General features: G+C 48.3%; 1 protein-coding gene across 3 annotated transcripts in view; it reads right to left on the bottom strand.

Annotated features, from left to right (window-relative positions):
- Positions 1 to 15,809, bottom strand: part of CEMIP (cell migration inducing hyaluronidase 1) — a 165,339-nt gene that overhangs the window by 10,351 nt on the left and 139,179 nt on the right. For all 3 annotated transcript variants that reach the window (XM_053272858.1, XM_053272859.1, XM_053272860.1), the window contains exons 14-23: positions 13,936 to 14,141; positions 13,293 to 13,362; positions 11,072 to 11,200; positions 9,572 to 9,657; positions 6,419 to 6,550; positions 3,698 to 3,733; positions 3,433 to 3,588; positions 2,397 to 2,577; positions 1,620 to 1,835; positions 75 to 286 (exon numbers count right to left, since the gene is read on the bottom strand). In XM_053272858.1, the coding sequence (XP_053128833.1) occupies positions 75 to 286; positions 1,620 to 1,835; positions 2,397 to 2,577; positions 3,433 to 3,588; positions 3,698 to 3,733; positions 6,419 to 6,550; positions 9,572 to 9,657; positions 11,072 to 11,200; positions 13,293 to 13,362; positions 13,936 to 14,141 (1,424 nt within the window). The remainder of the gene's footprint in view (positions 1 to 74; positions 287 to 1,619; positions 1,836 to 2,396; positions 2,578 to 3,432; positions 3,589 to 3,697; positions 3,734 to 6,418; positions 6,551 to 9,571; positions 9,658 to 11,071; positions 11,201 to 13,292; positions 13,363 to 13,935; positions 14,142 to 15,809) is intronic.

The following is a 15,809-nucleotide window of genomic DNA, read 5'->3' as shown; positions in this document are numbered from 1 at the left end:
AACCAACTCACAGCTACATTACTGGGTCAGAATGTGGCTTTAAAAAAACAAACAAAAACAAGTCCTCCACTCACTTGTTGAAATTAATAAGCCAGACAGTCAGTTCCTCGGGAGCCGTCTTATCCCAATGGATGGTGTAGCCTTTCTGAAGGGTTATCACTGGCTGATACTGCTGGTAGTGAGTGCTTTTGCTAAAGGCCCCCTCCAGGTACAGAGGGTGCGTGTAGTAGTCATTCTTGATGATTTTCATGTTCAGGTTGGCTGACTTGTAGGCTTGGATGTACACCTGGAGCCAAAGAAATAAAAGCATCACAGCTTGCTGGAAAATGTGACACAATCGCCAAGCATCCAACTAGATCCGACATGGGGACTTCAACATTTGGCGTTCCCAACATAACGAGGCCATTCACACAGTCAAAAACTTTGTTCTACCTGGGTTTGGGAGCTGTGTGTGCTCCCAGTTTTTGGTTGTGTAGAAGCAAAGCAAAAGGGAAAGCTACCCAGATTTTCCTCCTCCCTTGCTTCCACACAATCACTTCTACCCAGGTTTTCCTCTTACTTTGCTTTCACACAACCAGAAATTGGGAGCACACATAGCTCCCAAACCTGGGTAGAACACAGTTTTTGATTGTGTGAATGACCTCAATCTGTCTCAAAATATGGTTTCGGGGTGTGCGGTTTGAACTGGGTTTCTGGCCCAGGAGGTTATTAACCCTTTACCCCAGGAGTTCTCAAAATTGGGTCCCCAAATGTGGTTGGACTACAAAGCCACTGTAGCTGGGAGTGATAGGAGTTTGCTTCCAGGGAGACTGAAGGCCTTTTTGACCTCTGGAGGCAGATGGGAGAGGCCACGCCAGCATATATGAAAGGCTGTTTATAGAGCTAGCCACGAAAGAGTCTTCAGTTTTATTGATTGACTTACATTTATATCCTCCTGTTCACACAAGGAGCCCAGAGTGTTGTATGTTGGTCCTCACAACAACCTTGCGAGGTAGGTTAGGCTGAGAGATAAATGACTGGCCCAGAGTCACCCAGTGAGTTTTATGACGGGACGGGAATTTGAACTTGGGTTTCCCCAGTCCTAGTCCAACACTCTAACCACTACACCACTTCAAGTAAAGGTGCAGCTGGTAGCTCAGAGAGGACAAGACAAACTCCTTCTCATTGAGACTCTCCCCCCTTTGGACTCATAGGAGATATTATTATTTCTTGTTTACACAGTCAGACAGGTGTTATTGACTGGTATTATCATTATCATTACATTTATATCCCGCTCTTCCTCCAAGGAGCCCAGAGCAGTGTACTACATACTTGAGTTTCTCTTTCACAACAACCCTGTGAAGTAGGCTAGGCTGAGAGAGAGGTAACTGGCCCAAAGTCACCCAGCAAGTCTCATGGTTGAATGGGGATTTGAACTCGGGTCTCCCCGGTCCTAGTCCAGCACTCTAACCACTACACCACGCTGGCTCTCTATTAGGCTGGAGAAGACCCAGTAACTCCTTTCTGATGTTCCTAGTCAAAAGATTTTTGTACTTCTGACACTTGCAGCTGACTGGGACTCGAACAAAAAGATTTTTGAACCAAACAGGCTCCAACTCTGTATCGTTTACTAATTTTACCTGTGCGTAGCGTCCGCTGCAGATTGAGCCCCTCCAATCTGGTACATCAATGCAGTCTGGATGCTTAATCAGCCAATTGTCTTCCTTTATCAGGTATGACCCCGGATATTCCGAGACAGAACCATCAACGTCATGGAAAACGGAGGTTTTGTCCCCATCCATATCCAGCCCATTGAACCAGGGCCCTGGTTCTCCAAAGAACACTCTAGAGGTGATCTAAACAGAAGGCAAAAGGGGGCACCAACATATTAGGACTTTGTAGCAATTGGGTAGACTATCTAATCGGCCCAAGATCCAAACAACGATGAGCAAAAAGGGTAGTCGGCGTTCACGCTGTTCTGCAAATGCCTTCACAAGTGTTTACACGGCACTTCACAAGAGTTTGCACACCACCTAATGGCACAGCGGGAAAGTAACTTGCCTAGGGAGCAAGAGGTTGCCAATTCGAATCCCCCGCTGGTATGTTTCCCAGACAATGGGAAACACCTCTATCGGGCAGCAGCGAGATAGGAAGATGCTGAAAGGCATCGTCTCATACTGCATGGGAGATGGCAATGGTCAACCTCTCCCATATTCTACCAAAGACAACCACAGGTTTTCTGTGGGCACCGGGAGTCAACACCGATTTGACGGCACAACTTTATAGCAGAGAGCTTAATGCACAGGTAGCATAACATTTCCCATTATTCTTCTTGGGCTTGCACAAGCGGAAAAGCGTCTCCAAACCGAGTTTCACTTTTCTCACACAGAATTCTAGCACCAGGAAGGCAAACCCACCGGGACGTCTTCAAAAATGATGTTGGTGACGTTGTTGTTGGGGCAGCTCTGCCAAGCGTTGTTGAGCCGAAACGCCAGGGCACTGGTGTGGCGCCCATCCAGCGCCACAAATTTCCGGAAGGTGCAGTTCTGGATGTTGATTGGCCCGTCGTAAAACTGAATCCCTCTGATGGGGAAATCCCTGAAGCATGTTTTGAAGAGAGAGGGAGAGAAATGAGAGACAGTGAGTTACTAGAAGTATGAATGCACTATCTGAAAGGCTATAGAAACATAGGAAGCTGCCATATACTAAGTCAGACCATTGGTCTATCTAGCTCAGTATTGTCTTCACAGACTGGCAGCAGCTTCTCCAAGGTTGCAGGCAGGAATCTCTCTCAGGCCTATCTTGGAGATGCTGCCAGGGAGGGAACTTGGAACCTAGATGCTCTTCCCAGAGCGGCTCCATCCCCTGAGGGGAATATCTTCCAGTGCTCAGACTTCTAGTCTCCCATCCATATGCCACCAGTGGAGACCCTGCTTAGCTAAGGGGACAAGTCATGCTTGCTACCACAAGACCAGCTCTCCAGTAGAAGAGAGAGCAGACTCATTCACTGTCGCTCCTGAGGGCAGGACTAGAACTCATGTTGAAGAACCTGAGAGGAGGCAGATTCAGGCTAGACATTAGAACGAATTTCTTAACTGTAAGAATTGTTTGACAGCGGAACAGCCTGCCACATAGGCTCGCCTTTGCTGGAGCTTTTAAGCCGAGGCTGGATGGCTGTCTGTCAGGGAAGATACAGCAGTTTCCTGCATGGAGCAGGGTGTTGTCCTGGAACGCTCCTAAGATCCCTTCTGCTTTGCATGCAAAAGGTCCCAGGTTCACTCCTTGGCAGCATCTCGACGTAGGGCTGGGAGAGACTCCAGCCTGAACCTTGGAGAGCTGCTGCCAGTCAGTATCAACAATATTGAGCTAGATGGACCAGTGGTATGAGGCCGTTTCCAATGATCCTATGCACGTCCAGACAGACTGAAGACCCACGGACTAGTTGAAACGTACTGGCGAAGGGGAAGAGTCCGCCCACTGTGGTCCATGCCTCCAGGGCCCCAGACATTGTTGTCCATGGTTTCCGTTCCTGTATTGCCGCTTTCACCGACAAAGAGGCTGTTCTTGATTTCTTGCTTTGAGCCGTCGTCGTGTGGGAAGGTCCCACCACTAGGAGAGATCAAAATGCACACTCACACAGCGGCTTGGGCCAAATCCCGCTTGGGCGACTCGTAAGTAAAGCTGCATGGAATGGAAAGTGGGAGGCCAGAGCCCTTACCTTGCCAAGGTGAGCCCAACGCCGTTGTCAGCAAACCTGCGAAGGACAGAGGAACACAGATGAGTCTGGAACACTAGCCTGACGGGGTCTTGGATTCAAGTCTGTGTCAGGGCACTCTCCTAATTCAGTTACCGCATTTCCTTGCGATTGACTTTCTCGTCTCTGGTACAGATATAATGCCACGTCCTTGCTTCATGGTGTGCAATGACACTGAACACACCTGCTCTGTGCCTGGAGTGCTTTGTGAGTGCTGGTGTACACAAGCAGCTTCTGCTGTGCTGTGCATACAGGAGAATGCCCAGTTCAGATTAGAGTGTGCATAGTCACAACCCCTATTTTTGCAGGACTGAGGAGACTGAAGCCTGGTTCATACATGCATGTTACACGTGGGGATAGGGCTATAGATCAGGGGCAGAGCACCCGGTCCCAAGTCCAAATTCTGGCAGCATCTCCCAAACACTGAACTAGATGAACTCTTGACTTGGAAGACGGTAGCTTCCTATGTTCTTGCATAAAGTAGCGATTCTTGTAGTTTATAGTTATAGCTCTCAGTTTTTAGCTTTTTGGAACTTTTTTTTTTAGTGGTGATTTTAAATGTGGTTTCCCTCCCTGGCTTCTCCAAGATAGGGCTGAGAGAGATTCCTGCCTGCAACCTTGGAGAAGCCACTGCCAGTCTGTGAAGACAATACTGCGCTAGATAGACCAATGATCTGACTCAGTATATGGCAGCTTCCTCCTATGTTCCTAATCACCACTTTGAAAAAGGTACCTACCTCTTTGTTCAATTAGCAAGCAGACGCAGTGGAGCTATTAGGCCACAAGGGGGCAGGCGGGTTACATGGCCTCTTTTCAGCCTATAGGGTATTCCTGCAGTTCCCAAAATTGTCTATTATCCGTGTGTTGCAATTCATATTAGCATACACGGTCCTGGCATAATCTATTACAGTAACAAATATTAAAATGGCTGGATCCCTACAGCTATTAAAATGCTGGGTTATGAGCGCAGGAGGCTCAGCTGAACTTTGCTGGCGAGAGAAACACACTGCCAAAAACATAACAACATGGAAAATACTTCTGTGCTCTGCCGAAAGGCCCATGATATTAGAGTTTCTTGGAAACATTCAGTTATGCAGGCGGGGGCAGCAGGGGAGGGAACAATGGGGAAGAAGCAAGATCACGTGTGCCTGGCAATGCTGGGTATTTCTCTCCTTCCTTCCCTCCTTATTTAGAATGGCAGATGTACACAGTGGTTAGGAATTTATTAATCTCACACTGTCGAGATGCATGGTGTTTCTGGAACACAGGAAACTGCCTTAAACCCTTGGCCCAACTAGTTCGATATCGTCTACACTGACTGTCAGCAGCTCTTCAGGGTTTCAGGCAGGTGCCTTTCCCAGCCCTACCTGGAGATGCTGCCTGCCAGGGATTGAACCTGGGACCTTCTGCATGCAAAGCAGATGCTCTACCACGGAGCTGGGGAGGCTTCTGATAAACCTATATAGCTGCTTTCCGCTGCGTCAAACCCTTGGTCTGCGGAGCTCAGTACTGTCCTCACTGATTGGCAGAGTTCTTTCCCAGCCCGACCCGGAGATGCTGCCTGCCAGGGATCAGGCCTGGGACCTTCTGCATGCAGAGCAGATGCTTTAATCACTGAACCACAGCCCCACCAAATCTAGAACCCAACCGCAGCCAATATTTCTATACCTCTTATCAACAAAAGTTTCCAAAGCGGTTTACACAGGGAAATAATAATAATAATAATAATAATAAGAAGAAGAAGAAGAAGAAGAAGAAGAAGAAGAAGAAGCATGTCCCCAAAGGGCTCACTGTCTAAAAAGAAACATAAGAGAGAGACCAGCAACAGCCACTGGAGGGATGCTGTGGTGGGGCTGGATAGGGCCAGCTGCTCTCCCCCTGCTCAATAAAGAGGACCACCACATTAAAAAGGTGGCTCTTTGCCCAGTGAGCAGAACCCCTGTCTGTCTCTCTCCTTCATAGCATCACAGCAGCTTAGCTGTGGCAGCTTCTCCCACTTCAAGCCTCTCCTGGCGCCTGTGCCCACTTTTGGGATAAGGACTGGTGCTTGGCTCTGCAGGCAGCTGGGGGCGCTGGGCGCTGAGCACAAGCACTAGAGAAGTGGGGCGGGAGAAGCTGCAGCAGTTGCCCTCTCTCACAGCCATGGGGGGCGGGGGACGGGCAGGGTCTCCAGGCTCTCGTCTCTGACCCTCCTGCCCTGCAGAGAAGCGGAAAAAGCAAACCATCCCCTGCTTTCGCCGGACATGGTAACTGACCAGTATTTACACAGCCTTTCCCAGACGGCACGGCCTCCGATCTCCTTCCTTGGCAATGGAATTCTTGGCAGCAACGTGCTACCACATAAAACAGAACTGGGAGCCCAGCTGCTTATATTTTCTTCCAGGCACAAGCAGAAGAGGTTTATTTGCTGCTCCTGCTGCTGCTTATTGTCTCACAATCCGCGTCTTCACACACATACACACACACAAACACACACTCTCCAGCAGGCCTTGTGCTGCCTTTGGGCAAGCTAGGCTCTGTTTCTAAAAAAACAAGGCCCATCCTTCCTTCCTTCCCGCTTTCTCATTTTTATGTTAATCTCGGCCAGATGAAAGATGCAGAGCCATACAAATGTTCCCGGCCGCAGCCCTGCTTGCCAGCAAGCACCGAGATCAACCAGGAGAGTTGAACTGAGGCAACACTCACTGGCAGTTCTCCAGCCACACATCTCCTCCCCTCAGCCAGGCCCCGTGGTCTTGGTTCTTGTAAGCAATGAAGCGCTGGATTAGGGCAGGTTCTCTGGGCTTCAAAGGGTCGGCGTCTTTATGCGGGCTGTATCTGCAACGGCAAAAGGAGAAAAGGTGCTCAGCAACAGGACCAACTTGCCAACCGCTTCAGCTCTAGTCAGTTTCATCCCAAAGAGGAATTTTTGCAATATTTTATTGCTGTATTTGCTTTAAAAACAAAACTTTGCAGTATCTTGTGACATTGAGTTCCACAGAATAACTGTGAGGCGGGCAGGGTGGTGGTGGTGGAGACTTTCCTCTCAAGCACTCAAAGACTTCCTGAAGGTAACCCAAGACAGTTGCTTTTGCGGTTCCTCTACAAGATATTAAATGCAAGATTTATTAGCTTGCAAATGCTTAGTCATAATGACATGAAATACTACCCTTTTATTCTGAGCAGTCAAAGCAAAAGGGGTGGGGAGGAAACTGTAAGGAAAGCTTTTTGCACAGCTGCTGCCTATCAGCTGCCACTCTGGTGAACACAACCAAGGGTTGTCGTCCATTAGAACAACCGACCGGGGAGTTGGGCTGTCAACTCTCCTCTCTCCCCAAGTGTCAGTTTCCCCCATCGGTCCCCTAAGGGATCGCCCTCTGTCAAGCACAATACAGCTTGGACAAACTTGACAGAGGAACATCAGACTTGCATCATGTATGGATAATGACACCACGTTAAAATTCATCACTCCAAGGCAGGCGGAGGACATCCGCTCAGATCGCTGACAGAGATTCAGCCACGTGTTTTCTTTCACTTAATAAACCATCAGATCAAGCTCAGCCAGGCAGAGGGGCCTGAAAGGCTCCAAAAATGAGCCTTCCTTTGGCAACGTCAGTCTTGCTGAGATCACAGTCCTGATGAATGGGCATTGGTAATAAACAGAGAGTTGGGTGGGGGGGATTATTTGATGGAAGCGATGGCCGTGTGGGTGCAGATCTAGAACTGGTCCCAAGCAATCCTCTCCACTGGAAATGGCGCAGAACAAATGAGATCAGAATTTAAAATAATAGGAAAGGAAAAGGAAAGGTTGTGCCGTCAAGTCGGTGTTGACTCCTGGCAACCACAGAGCCCTGTGGTTTTCTTGGTAGAATACAGGAGGAGTTTACCATTGCCTTCTCCCACGCAGTATGAGATGATGCCTTTCAGCACCTTCCTATTTTGCTGCTGCCCCATATAGGGGTTCCCCGTATTCTGGGAAACACACCAGTGGGGATTCGAACCAACAGCCTCCTGCTCTCTAGGCAGGTTGCTTTCCCACTGTGTCATTAGGAGGCCTAAATTAATGGGAGATGATATAAATTTAAAGTGTGTGAAGCAGAGCTCTATATATGCTTAAAATGGGATTTAAACGTAACACATAAATAAATATAAGAAAAAGGGCAACCATCAAGGGAAACATGAAGAGCGCTCGCTCAGTGTTCCTGTAACAGGGATTCCCAATGTTTTATTAATTTATTTTATTGATTTATATACTGCCTGACCCCAAAGGCTCTAGGCGACTCACAAAAGTAAATACAATAAAGACAAAACGAAACAAACTGCCCAAACAACAATATAAAACTTCCAACGATTACTAAAAGCCTGGCTGAAAACAATGTGTCTTAAGGGCTCTTTTGAAGGCAGACAAAGATGTTAAACCACGAATGCCTATAAGGAGCGCATTCCACAGCCCAGGAGCGGCTACAGAGCGGGCCCACGCCCGAGTCGCCCCCAGATGAGCCGGTGGCATCCAGAGACGGACCTCTCTCGATGCCCTGAATGTGTGGTGAGGACCCTGCAGAAGGCAGCGCTCTCCCAGGTAACTCAGATAATAATATGTTGTTGGCATCACCCATCATCCACAGACAAAGGCCACTGCAGCTGGGGATGATGGGAGTTGTAGTCAGCGACACCTGAGCAGTGTTCTCTCTCATTTTTTTTTCATCTGTGTGCGGAATGAGTTTTGTTCTGGGCGGCAGTCTCAAGGCAGTGTGTGCACACATGCATTCAGAACTGGGCCCTCCCGATTCAACCTGAGCGGGATTTAAAATTAACTGAGTGGACATAAAGTGTGAGCGTGTGCACGTTTGCACGCCTTAGGGGGAACACTGCACCTGAGAATCCCTGTTACAGGGAACACTGTACTCTTAAGCCATGCCTGCCCAATTTCAAGGTGGCCTTTGCTTCAGCCAGGGCTAGAACCTTGTTTATTCCTCTTTGCATGAAAGCTGAAGTTTCCAGGATGCTGAATGAATGCTGCCTCCTGTTCCCCCCCCTAGTTTTGTGTCTCCATCCCCCACCCCTGCTGCCCAACGAAGTGTTTTAAAATGTGAAGCTTGAAATCGATGTATTGGGGGATAGTGAGATAACTTAGTCCGTGAGCCAGGCCCTCAAATGTTGGTCATCATCCCATCTCGGGGTGAATGCTTATAGTGATTTGTGGCAACATCTACCCCACTATTTTAAAAAGAGGTGATCGCCTTGTTGCCCTTACAGTTTCCTCCACCCCAGCTTTATTCCCAGCCCCAGTTAGGGAAAATGGCAGCCTTTTTGCATAGAGGGGAGCTTTGGGGTCAGCGTTCGGGCAACAATGAACAAACGGCCGTCCTCTTTCCACGGAATGTTTGGAGAACATTCCTGCCAATTTTTTGTTTCCATTCCTCTGACAACATCGATCACATCTGACAGTAGTTCTTATGTTTTTAAAACCGTTTTAAAGCACCATTGCCAGTTGGGCCACTGGTCCGGACAGTAAAAGCATGAGACCACACTGAAAGCGGAAAGCCCTACACTGCTATCAGCTCTCTTCCATCTCTAGGAGTGCAGACCTTGTCAAGCATCAGAATGAGCATTCCTTCCCCCAGATGGTACGGGCCACCCCAGCTGGCTCACGTTCTCAGAGTGGAGTGAACCTATGATCCTGCATTGTGCCGCTGGGGGCAGTGTTGGGGCTTCCACTTCCAGATAAAGCAAAAAGGGGAAAGTTACACAGTTTAGGAAGTCCCCACAGACCTGAGCAGCAACTGCGTCCATCTCTTAGCCCGAGCTATAGAGAACACACATACTCACCCCCAATAAAACCCACAGAAGCCAGCTTACCTTCCAGCAATCAAAGTCAGGATGGGCCTTTTGTCTTTGGCGGAGGCCGGTGTTGTTTTGACTCCATTATCAATTATCATCCCAGCCTGGTAAGAAGGGAATGGGGCGGGGGGGGGGGGGGGAGGAAGCAAACCACCTTTTAAAGCTCTGTTTACTTTTACAAAATCTGCACAGACCAAATCTGAGGATGATATAAAAACCCATGGAATCTGACTTGATTTACAGCAGCAAAAGGATCTGACACATTACTTGGCAGAAGGAAGGCTGTGCCATTGCTTTGTTCTCCCTAATTTAGTGCCTCAGATGTTCTCTTAAAACAGACAATCTATTCTAAGCAGAACCACCACCTGGCTGCAATAGCAAAGGGCTGGGTTTTGCCCATCCTGGCAACGGGCTTGGTGGCCATGCCTTTCTGACTGCTTGGGAAACATCAGAGAGCAGAGCGGAGGATCTGAGGGGTGGATACATGCAGACACATCCAACAGCCTCAAAAGTTCACTTTAAAATAAAAAGTGGAGGAAGAATCTCTCAGGTGATGGGGAAAAGAGCTTACATATCTCCCCTCTTAAACTTGGTGTGGAATTAATAATAGTAGCTCACTCCTGCTTTCTGGGCAAAGAGGCATCTTTTCGAGAGGCAATTCTCTCATCTTTAGCAGGGGGAGAGCAACTGGCCTCCAGACCCAGCACAGCATCCCTCCGGTGGTGGTGGTGGTGTGTGTGTGTGTGTGCGTGCGTGTGTGTGTGTGTGTGAGGGGGGGGCTTTTTAAATGTGCAACTAGACACAAAATGTGCAGTTCCAAAAGAACATCTGTGCAGTTCAAAAATTTCAAATTATGCAAAACTTGTATTCTGTTAGATGATGTAAAAAGTGCCTGATAGCAATAAGAAAAGTGAAGTGAATCGTCCAGGCTCCTGTAGAACCCAGCCCTTGATCAAGTGCACCCATTTCTCCTCCCCCTGCCAAAGTCACGTCCCACAGATTTCACTCATGGTGTCTTCTTCTATGGGTATGGATATAAACACTCTTTCTGCAGTAGTGCTGTCAGATTCCCAGTTCTGAGGGTTTTCTCCCACTCTGTGTAGGCTTATCAGTGTCATGGAATGTGACTCAGGGCAGCAAAGTCTGTGAGCACAAAGGGGCATGCACAGATGTGTGTTGTAATAGCTCATGTGAAGTGCACAAATTACACTCACAAGCCATCGTACAGTTCTGAATTTTCCTTTAAAAAGCCCCGCCTAGCACAAAGTGGTACAAAAAACCAGATGCAACCCCCCCCCCAAAAGCCCCATTATCTATCATTCTCCAAGAAATGTTTTTTGGACCCTAAAGCAAGATCTAGCAAAAGAAATTAATGCACTTGCAGTTGGAAAATGCTCCGCTGTTGATTTTATGGAAGCAGAAACTTGGGCCAATAATGGCTTTCAGAGTTCAGAATTGGAAGAGGGAAAATAGAGTTTTTAAAAGTATGAAGATCATTTCCATGGCACGTCAACTCACTCGATAGTTGGAATGCGCCCGATTGTTATAGAACGTTCCCATTGGAATGTGTTCAGAATAGCCAGGAGGATACATTCCTGCTGAGAGTCCTGTTGGTACGTGATGCAAAACAAACCAGAACCCAGTTTCCTGAAAGAGAGAACACACGACTTCAGCTGTCACTTGGCCTCTGATATGTGGGGCAGAAGTCGTGAAAAGGATATACTTGCTTGTGGGGTAGGGAACATAGGAACATAGGAAACTGCCTTCTACTGAGTGAGACCATTGGTCCATCTTGCTCAGTATTGTCTACACAGACTGGCAGTGGCTTCTCCAAGGTTGCAGGCCTGAATCTCTCTCAGCCCTATCTTGGAGAAGCCAGGGAGCAAACTTGGAACCTAGATGCTCTTCCCAGAGCAGCTCCATCCCCTAAGGGGATGGAGCTGCTTACACACCAAGTCTCCCATTGCAGTGCTTACACATCAAGTCTCCCATTCGTATGCAACCAGGGCAGACCCTGCTCAGCTATGGGGACAGGTCATGCTTGCTACCACAAGACCACCTCTCCTCTCTGCCTCTGTAGGGCAGTGACTACATTCACCTTAATGCTAAATGCACCTCCAATTAGGATCCCAGTCCCAGCTGGGGTGCCCCTCACCCACCCTTGTCCACAGGAAACTGCTTTATACCAAGTCAGACCCTTGGTCCATCTAGCTCAGTATTGTCTACTCAGAGTGGCAGCGGCTTCTCCAGCGTCGCAGGCAGGAATCACTCTCAGCCCTGTCCTGGAGATGCCGCCAGGGAGGGAATCCTGGACTTTCTGCGTGCAGATGCTCTTCCCAGAGCGGCCCCATCCCTTAAGGGGAATATCTTAGAGAGCTCACAGGTCATCTCCCATTCAAATGCAAATCAGGGCGGAGCTGAAGTTATTGGCATCTGGAAGGCAGCTGCCACTGGTGCCCGTGGGAACATTCCACCTAGGAAGCTGCCTCATACCGAGTCGGACTAGTGGTCCCTTTAGTTAAGTCTTGCCTGTAACAGGGCTGCACAGCTCCAGCCCTGCGGAAGAGGTTGGGCCACAACTCCCATCATCCCTTATTGGCCTCTGTGGCTGAGCAAGATGAGAGCTGGAGGCCAACAACCGCTGGAGGGCCCAAGTTGGGCAGCCCTGGTCTGTTCTGATTGGCAGTGGCTCCCCAGAGTTTAAGGTGGGTCTTACTCAGCCCTGCCTGGAGATGCTAGCAAGGACTGAACCTGGGACTTTCTACATGTAAAGCAGAAGCTCTAACCTGGAGCTACAGCCCCATTCCCTACATCAGAAGCTGCCTTATGCTGAGTCAGACCCTTGGTCCATCTAGTTCAGGATTGTCGACACTGCCCGGCAGCAGCTCTCCAAGGTTTCAGGCAGGAGTCTCTCCCAGCCCTACCTGGAGATGCTGCCAGGGATCGAACCTTCTGCAGGCCAAAGAGGTGCTCTCACCACTGAGTCCAACCATTGGCCCGGGTAGCGTCAGGACTGTCTGCGCTGATGGGCAGGGATTCTTTCCAGTCCCACTTGGAGATGCCAGGGATTGAACCCAGGACCTTCTGCATGCAAGCAGGTGCTCTGCGACTGAGCTACCTTCTGGGACAGATATCCACCATGAGGAGTGGGGGCATGGCCAGAGCAAAGGACGGAAGCTCCCTTTTGGTCCTAATTCGCACCAGGGCCCCATGCGGCTGCTGTTTATATATAGAAACAACAACACAGAGACACACACACACCCATCTTGCAATCTATGTATTTCGGACCGAAAAGTGACCCCTTTCAGGTGATAAGAGCAGCATGCAGTGCCCAGTGAATCTAAAGCAGGCCTGCTCAACTTCGGCCCTCCTGCAGATGTTGGCCTACAATTCCCATAATTCCTGGCTATTGGCTGCTGTGGCTGAGAATTATGGGAGTTGTAGTCCAAAAACAGCTGGGGGGCCTAAGTTGAGCAGGCCTGGTCTAAAGCAACCAGAGTTTGAGAAACACTGGCTGAATTAAACAAACGGCTGGAAGCCAGGCGGGCTAAAGTCAAGTAGGAGGTTCAGTTTCCAGGGCAAATGGGGACGAATGGTTACTTTTGCTTTTTCAGAACAGCCCACGTGCTAAAAACAGCTTTCCGTTCCAGCAGGGACCAAGAGAAGCAGACAAAGCAAAGTCGATCTAGTTATTCTGGCTGCTGGGAAATTCCCCCAGGAAAAAGGGCTCTGTACTCACTTCGGATCCCGCAGCGGAGCAGTTGATCAGGTTGTTGTGGGGGTTGGCCAGCCAGAAGGTGGACACGGCGCTGTGGGGTTGATAAGAAAAGACCAACATGGAAAGGATCCCCAAAGGGGGCTTGCAAAGAAGGCAGGAATGCCATTTAATAGAGCAATGCCAGGTCAGATAACTCAGCAAATAAGCAGCCACCTTTGTGCAGCTGGGGAGCCTCGCTTTCTCCCTTTCCATTTCCCAGCTGTCACTCTTGACTACAAATGGCGCAAAATCAGCCCTATCGTGAAAGCCTTCGGGAGCCTTTCTCCATGACGAATTCCTATTGAAATTCCATGCTGGCTGTGAAGCCGCTAGGTGTTAATTTATGTTTTATGGTGCGATCACCGTTCGCTTGTGCAAGAGGGTGAAAAAGCAGAAACACACCCTAGGTTTGCGAGGGGTTGGTGGCGCGACTATAGATCTGATGGTTTCTTTCGGCTTATCATGGAACTGTAAGCCTTACCAGATGCGGTGAAAAACCTGCCTGAATCTTCAATTCTAACATAGCACTTTTAAGTTCCAATAGTTGAATTTAAGCACCTGCCTACATCGAGCAAAATTGCTTCTTAAAGACAAGGTTAGTATGCAAGTTTGTTTCCCCACTCACTTGCAGTCCTGCCTCGGTTTGGGGACGTATCCTTGGTATGCTCCTTCTGTAATAGTCTTGCACATTCTCGTATCCCGGTCCGACGGAAGCAACGTACTGGGCTTCACCACCAGTCCAAGGCAGTGATCGAAGGTATTGCGGACTTCAGGCCCATCTTCAGTAAAGAAACAGTGTCCCAAAGTATCGTAGCCAACAACATCCTTGACCTGTGAGGACATGACCAAAAAAAAGGGGGAGACAGATATGTCTGGCTTCCCCAAATGCCAGGATAACCTTTATCTAGATCCCTTTGTTAACTGCCTGGAGCGTTAATGATGTTCAGCTTTAAAACAAACCAGGGAGAAATTTCTAACAAGATAAAAGCACACATGAAAGGAAAGATGGCACCATTGGTTCGTCTACACTGCAGCTTGGGCCACGTTATGTTTAGAGGTCTTTGTTTCAAGAGAAGGTGGTATGTGCTGCTGTTAAACTTAATGTGCAAATATTTCTTTTGTTCTGTTCTTGCCTCTCATCAAACAAGCTTTGCAAAACTCAGGACATATCTACTGCACAAGCTTAACATTCCCTCTCCCCAGAGATGTTTGTCCATGGGTGGCGTATGAGGGCAGTTCCACCGGTGGAAAAAGCCAGTGCATATGGGCATTCTGTTCATTTCAGGGGAAAGGCAAAATAATTTCTCCCATGGCAAAGTGCCCCTGAGCATGTACAGAGGGCCCTTCATTCACGACATTATTTATGCTAAAGATTCGCACGCTGCCCTTCTGCCAAATGATGTCTAAGGAAGCTTACAAACCACTAAAATGATGGAAACATCTACTCAATGCCCTTGCTCCTCTGACCAGTGGCAGAGGACAGAATATTCCCTGCAGTCCCAAGGAAACTGAGTTGAATCAGAGAACCTTCTGGCAGAAGAGGGGCAAAGTAAGCTCCCCACAGTTACTCTTTCTCTGGCCAATAGCTGGGGCCATGCTGATCTTGGTATGGTTTCTTCCTGGGAGGCAGAGGGTGCAATCTTCTCCCAGTTGACCTTGTTCCTCTGACTGATGGCAGAGGCTGGGTTGTCCTTCCCCTCACATGATAATGAGTCCTTCCAGATGGCAAAAGTGTTGTGCTATGTTGTGCACACAAGTTCCAAGCATGAGTTTTCTCACACTCCACACACTTGCACAGGCTTCCATCACAATTTTTTCAGTGCCACCTGCCATCCAGCTCCTGCTTCCTAAGAACCAGTTCTTTCCCCTGTCCATCAGAAAAGTTGTCATCGATTCTTCACAGGAAGCAACAGCTGGCCAGCAGGTGGCACTACAGAAATTGTGCAAGGACCCTGCTCTGAATCTGAACAGAGCACGAATTCCCATTGGGAAGGAAGATGGAAGCCTGAAGGTGTGCACGGAGGCTGAGAAAACTTGCACTTGAAATTTGTGCGAAAGCCTTTCACATAATGCCCTCTGAAAAGAGCCTATAACGAGCTATACTTCACCTAAAAAACACCCATGACCATAAAAAGAGGACCAGAAAGTCTAGCTTCCCTCAGAAGTCCAAGATGCAGCAACATTACCAGCATTCAAGAAATCCTTTTAAATCCATCTTTTTAGTCTGGCTTTCCAGGGTTTTAAAATTGTTTTAGCTGGTTTTAAACATTTTTATTTATTCAGCAAATTTATATACTGCCCCAAACTCAGGTCTCTGGGCAGTTTAGAGTCAAACAAAAATGAAAACAATGTTAAAAACATTAAAATAATTTAAAACAATGATAGGTTTCTATACATCTAATTAAAAGTTTGGATGAACAGATGTGTCTTAGCAGTCCCTTTAAAAAGCTTCAAAGACGGGGAGGCTTTATTTTGGCAAGGGGCGCATTCCAAAGTCTC

Source organism: Hemicordylus capensis, chromosome 10, assembly GCF_027244095.1.
Source record: "Hemicordylus capensis ecotype Gifberg chromosome 10, rHemCap1.1.pri, whole genome shotgun sequence".
NCBI lineage: Eukaryota > Metazoa > Chordata > Lepidosauria > Squamata > Cordylidae > Hemicordylus > Hemicordylus capensis.
This window is presented reverse-complemented; position numbering and strand designations above follow the sequence as displayed.